Consider the following 6,757-nt stretch of genomic DNA (forward strand, 5'->3'; position numbering starts at 1 on the left):
CTCTCTCTCCCTATCTCTCTCTCCCCCTCTCTCTCTCCCTCTCTCCCCCTTCTCTCTCTCTCTCCCCCCTGTCTCTCTTTCCCTCTCTCTCTCTCTTTCCCCCTCTCTCTCTCTCCCTCTCTCTCAACTCACCTCTATCTTCCTAATATATGATGTGAATATTGAAAAATCATTCCACCTATATTACAAAGGCTCGATGATCGAATATAGGCGAAATGTTTTCACTAGTACAATTAATGTTAAGTCGTCGAAATTGGCAGAAGCAGCGTCTGAAAAATATCTCTCTGCATTTCTTCTTGTTCTTTCCCATCTAATTTCAAATCTCACCCAGATCAACTTCGCCTTGTGTTCTTTTGGGGTCGTTAAAATAAAGCAGCAATCCAGTACCGGGTGCGATAATATCAACTAACGCACCAAACTTACTGAACTTCTGTCTCGATTAGAAACAATCATTCCCATTAATATTGGTAGCTTTTAATTGAATTCTGTTCAATGAATTGTAAGAGAAGTGTTGAAGTATTTATGTTATATTCATTGATCAGTTTCCATAAATTATCAATCAGTATTTTGTTCAAATTTTTCGAGGGATGTGTTAGCAATACGTCTCAGACAAAACGAAGTTACGACAATTTATGTTGAGTTGGTTAACAACATGTGTCAGTTAAAAGTAAGTTACAACGTAATTTGCAATGAATGCAGGAGCAATAGGTTTTAACTGGAACTTATGACATGATGTAAAATGATTATGGTAGTAGATGAGTATAAGGAAGTTTCATTGACTTTTTAATTCATTCCATTTATTTTATGTCACATTGTTGATAAGTACATGTGTACCACTACATCTCGTTATATCATTTATAAAAATCAGAGATTTTGCCATGTATACACTCATCACACTTGGAATAATACTCTTTTACTCTTTTACTCTTTTACTTGTTTCAGTCCTTCGACTGTGGCCATGCTGGAGCACCGCCTTTAGTCGAGCAAATCGACCCCAGGGCTTATTCTTTGGAAGCCTAGTACTTATTCTTTCGGTCTCTTTTGCCGAACCGCTATGTTACGGGGACGTAAACACACCAGCATCGGTTGTCAAGCGATGTTCGGGGGACAAACACAGACATACAAACACATACACACATACATATATATATATACATATATACGACAGGCTTCTTTCAGTTTCCGTCTACCAAATCCACTCACAAGGCATTGGTCGGCCCGAGGCTATAGTAGAAGGCACTTGCCCAAGATGCCACGCAGTGGGACTGAACCCGGGACCATGTGGTTTGTAAGCAAGCTACTTACCACACAGCCACTCCTACGCCTATATGGTCAAATATTATTCAAGTCACACCTACAATCAATATCAAAATGCAGACTCATATTGGTACAAATCTAGATGACCCTAATGACCCTAACGATGGCGAATATGTAAATCAGAAACCTATACGTTTGATTAACCTGTGTAACACGATTTTTGTTCTAGGGTAGCGATTGCTATTTCTTATTTGCTTACTCCTAGAAAGTATGAAAAATAGCTAATATTTCCTTCAAAATTTGCTTTTGTTACATTTATTCAATCCCAAAGAATCCCTCTCAATACATGACTATGATGCTCCTCCACTACTCAAACTCATGATGAGAGATGCACATATTGTCAGCCACTTAGGGACATGCTCATGTGATTAAGGTCAAGCAACTGGTATCAGATCTGTACTATTGAGCAGAATATTTGCAATAACAATATTTCTGCTTCATCACCTCAATGCTGAATCAGTCTGAAATATAATGTAATACAGGTCACTTTCAAGACAATAATATCTGGGTCTGAAAAGCAAAGCTTGAAGGGAATAAGTCATTTCCTTTGATTTCTAGATAGAGGCAAATATGAAATAACACTTACTGACCAAAGACAAAAAAAAAGTTACACAGTGTTATAGCTCTCCTCGAACAAGACAGACCAGGTGCTAAAAGCAAAGGTAAAATATGATCTTTCCTGTTAATCAGCTGCATTTGCAATTACTCGAGATGACGTAAATGAGATTACTGGGCATTTTAATCTATGCAGAATCAGACGTAAGCTCCTGTTTGTGTGAACTGTGCATCGCTTTCTTCGTTCACAGCCAAATCCAGATTCACTCCATTTCAATATTTTTTGGGTAGCTTAAAGCAAAGAGACAGCCTACAACTTGTGAATATTGAACATTCTGTTTTATTATAAGTTAATGCACTTTTTATTATAGTTATTTCAGTTGTTATAAATATATTTAAAGCTTGACACATCAAAAAGCTATAATCATGCGATGAAAAAAAAGAAACAATTTAATTTTTTTGGCAGATACAAAACACAACTTCAAACATGCTTTTATAGTATTGTGGCTTCATCAGCTAAACACAGGCCTCACTTTACATGTAAAATTATCAAATATATATACAATTTTACACACTTGTTGGCACAGAAATTTAGAATTGATTGCAGAATTCATAAGTCCTTCGACTGTTCAATCAGTATCTAATGCCATTTCGTTACCCAAACATGCATTATGAAATGAGAATCCCAGACAGTATCAAAATCATATTCTAACATATATTCTCTCCTTTAAATTTATATATATATATATATATAATTATTGTAATTATAGAGAATGTTATGCAGAAGTTGTTTAATTATTTATTTTGAATACTTAAGCAATTTGAGACAAGAATTACAGGAGAGAGTGTTTAAAATTATTGCAGGAAACAATTATCATGACAATGTGTCGAATTTGTGTATTAATGATTTAGCATAGAGGCAAAGAGTTTAAAATCTGTCAGCATTAAATCAGACACAGATTGTATTGAACAGAACATATTATAGTTGATAGCAAATAAATTGGTGATTAAATTACACCATATAATGTTTATTAAATTGTTGTTCCAATAGATAATTTACGAATTGATTTTGTACAGATTTACATGAAATTTAACTCACACATTCCACTAGTTAGTGAACGACCCCCTATACGGTTATTCTACCTCCAGTAACTAGCAGCCAGACACCCATCATGTCAAACCCTAATGTCTTACAATGTGAAAGAAAATAACATATGCTGTACATTATTTACATTTGACAGATATTTGTCTTCATCTTGTTTGTTGTTAACACAACGTTTCGGCTAATATACCCTCTAGCCTTCATCAGGTGGCTTGGGGGAAATTTCGAACCTGGGTTCCCTTTCGTAAGGTATTTTTCGATATTATTATTATTATTATTATTATTATTATTATTATTATTATTATTATTATTATTATTATTATCATCGTCATCATCATCATCATTATTATTATTATTATTATTATTATTATTATTATTATTATTATCGGACTCGGAATCTTGGGGTCAGTAGCCCGCGCTCTTAACCCCAAGATTTCGAGTTCGATTCCAGGCAGTGACCCATATGAGTTATTTCTTTACTACCCACAAGGGGCTACACACAGAGGGGACAAACAAAGACAAACCAACGGATTAAGTCGATTATATCGACCCCAATGTGTAACTGGTACTTATTTAATCGACCCCGAAAGGATGAAAGGCAAAGTCGACCTCGGCGGAATTTGAACTCAGAACGTAGCGGCAGACGAAATACCGCTAAACATTTCGCCCGGCGTGCTAAAGTTTCTGCCAGCTCGCCGCCATATGAGTGAACCAGTGTGCATGTCAGTGTGTGTGTGAGTGTGAGTGTGAGTGTGAGTGTGAGTGGGTGTGTCAATGTCAGTGCGTGTGCATTATTTCACTTAATTTCTTCTAATATCGTTTGCCACATACGTATAGTATTTGGATAATCTATCAAATCTATCGAGGTTGATATTGTCCTTCATCCTTTCGGAGTCGATAAAATAAGTAACAGTTGAATACTGGGGCTCGATGTAATCGACTTACCCGCTCCTCCGAAACTGTTGGCGTTGTGCCAAAATTTGAAATCATTATTTGGATAATCTTATGCATGTCTCTGACGTGACGCTGACAATAAACAGCAATAGTATTTATTAATTTTCACAAAGATAAAATAAAAATTCTGTATTTATTAATTTCAAAAGGCGAATACTTATTTTTTTCTATTTTCTTTAGGTAAACAGCTTTGTTGGAGCATTCCACGACGCGGTGATACTTTATGCTAAAGCTTTAAACGAAACTTTGGAAGCCAATGGATCGATCAGTGACGGAAAGGCTATTACAGAGCGCATGTGGAATCGAACATTCGAAGGTAAATAAGACTTACACTATATCTCAAATTGTGTTTAATTGTTAGTGTTAGTGTCATTGTTCTTGTCGTTGTCGTTGCTGTTGTTCCAGGTCAGCTTTGGTCAACGGGAATGATAGTTAAAACAGCACTCCTCAAGAAGACCGAATCTTTTATACACATCATTTCACTTGAACCAAATTAGCTGATATGTCACTTTTAAAGACAACATAGTGTGTCAAGAAAGAATTCGTTACTATTTATTAAATTACGACCGACCATGTAGAAATGTTCATCTAAGCTTGATGTACATAACTGATTCTTTTAATTCAAGCCAATCTAATAAAAGGCGTTTGTAGATTTTCAAGAGAAAGAAATTTGTACGGTTCATTATTTCATTGAGAACTGGTATCATATAAACTGATACCATATAAAGTTTTAACCAATATTGTATAAGAAACTTTTTTTAATTTCCTGAAGTCAAACATTTGGTAGGACTTATATAAGTGTTTCAAAACGTTATTTCCAAGCATCCTTAATACATAAACTGTAGTTGGTAATTAATTCTAAACCATTTTTCTGGATTATCGTATTTTGGAATCGTACTATTTAGTTGCTTTTTAACAGTGGAGTAGATTGAAATCTTCAAATTTACGTCATCATGCCGATTGCCTTTGCTGAATCTCATTGTCCTCGTATTTTCACATTTGGATAAATCAATAAAAGCTACAAAGAATAATACAGGCATCCAGAAAATCTGATGCCATACACGCAATAGTCAGTAATTGGGGAAAATGTTGTGGTTGTCATAACTCCTAAAAATACAAGACAAACTTAGGGGTTGCTGTTTTGTAAGAAGCTTGCTTCCCAACTACATGGCTCCGGGTTCAGCCCCACCACCCACCCTACGTGGCATCTTTCGCAGGTGTCTTCTACTATAGCCTCGGGCCGACCAAAGCCTTCTGAGTGGATTTAGTTGACAGAAACTCAAAGAAGCTCGTTATATATATGTATATATATGTCAATGTGCGTCTGTTTTTTGTCTGCATTTGTACCTACCACCACCAACAACAACAACAACAACAACCGGAGCTGATATGTTTATGTCAGCTTAGCGGTTCGGCAAAAGGAACCGATAGAATAAATACCAGACTTTAACAAAAAAATAAGTATTGGGACCAATAGATTCGACGAAGATTTCTTCAAGGCGGTGCCCCGCAGTCTGATGACTGAGACAAGTTAGAAAAAATTATTCTAGCCGCGCCAAAGATGTCTGGTGCTCATTTTAGGTCAGTTGATTTGATTTATATTTATAGTTCGTATTTGCCGTACGTACTCTCTGTTCCGTTCTTCTCTAATTGGCTTGTATTGTCTAACAGAGTCAGAGTTTAATGAATTCAAAGAGGAGAATGTATCAGTCCATGACCGCAGAACAGAGACAACACAGATATACAAACTGTATAATCGGGTGAGAGTGATAGAAGTATCAGCAGTAAGATATTTGCAACATTGACAAGGGATGGCCGTGACTATGTAGTTTGGATAAAATATGCGTTCTTTTTGACTTTGGACGCATCTGTTTTTCTGTAATTTTGTCGTCGGTGTGTCATTTGTCCCCATATGAGGCCATGTGAGTTGACTTGCATAATTTACAATGAATGATTTTATATGAAGATTTTCGTTTGAGGTCTTCGAGTGACTCTTCGCGGCTTAGTGAGAAATCAATAATACAAAAATGTTGAAATCTCACCACTCACAAACCGCCATTCAATACTAGAACTTACACAACTGAATATTATCTCCATCCTTACATCTACTTAAAATATTTATTTACCATTGAAAGAATGTTTACTTTTTTTTCTTTTTAGCTGTTATCTTTTTTTATAGTTGATGCAAAAATTCTATATTTTAGAGACGAGGAAAATAGAGATTAGATTTGTGTTAACTTTTTGAAAATCAATACAATCGTACGTGTAATGAAATCACTTACTTCCAGAATTGAAACTACGACTCAGTCTAGAACTGCTGGTAATTTACATCTTACGCCCACGTTAATCTTGCTATTTGTCACTCGTAAGACATAAAAAATTAGTCATGAATCTCATCATTTTCCTATCCACGTCACATTGAACGAGGTAGTAAAAATGTTAACGACAGACCACAGTTTTTTTCAGTCTTATTTCACATCCACGCGCACACACACAAATGCACATGCACACACACTCACACACATACGTACACATACACACACATGCACACAGACACATAAAAAACATATATCCATGTACATAATGCATAGAGACAAAATTAAAGTTATTCCACACACTGCAATATCGTGTTTGTTTCAGTTTGAATTCGATATAGACACCTCCATTCACACTTTATCTAGCTATTAATTACTAATATCTCATAGTGGAGGTGCAATGGCGCAGTGGTTAGGGCAGTTGACTCGCGATCATAGGATCGCGGTTTCGATTTCCAGACCGGGCGTTGGGAGTGTTTATTGAGCGAAAAACACCTAAAAGCTCCACGAGGCT

The 6,757-nt window shown here is 36.0% G+C and overlaps 1 protein-coding gene across 2 annotated transcripts in view; it reads left to right on the forward strand.

The window, feature by feature from the left end:
* Positions 1-6,757, forward strand: part of LOC106867807 (atrial natriuretic peptide receptor 1) — an 822,997-nt gene that overhangs the window by 435,050 nt on the left and 381,190 nt on the right. For both annotated transcript variants that reach the window (XM_014912829.2, XM_014912828.2), the window contains exon 4: positions 4,109-4,244. In XM_014912829.2, the coding sequence (XP_014768315.1) occupies positions 4,109-4,244 (136 nt within the window). The remainder of the gene's footprint in view (positions 1-4,108; positions 4,245-6,757) is intronic.

Source organism: Octopus bimaculoides, chromosome 8 (genome assembly GCF_001194135.2).
Source record: "Octopus bimaculoides isolate UCB-OBI-ISO-001 chromosome 8, ASM119413v2, whole genome shotgun sequence".
Classification (NCBI taxonomy): Eukaryota; Metazoa; Mollusca; class Cephalopoda; order Octopoda; family Octopodidae; genus Octopus; species Octopus bimaculoides.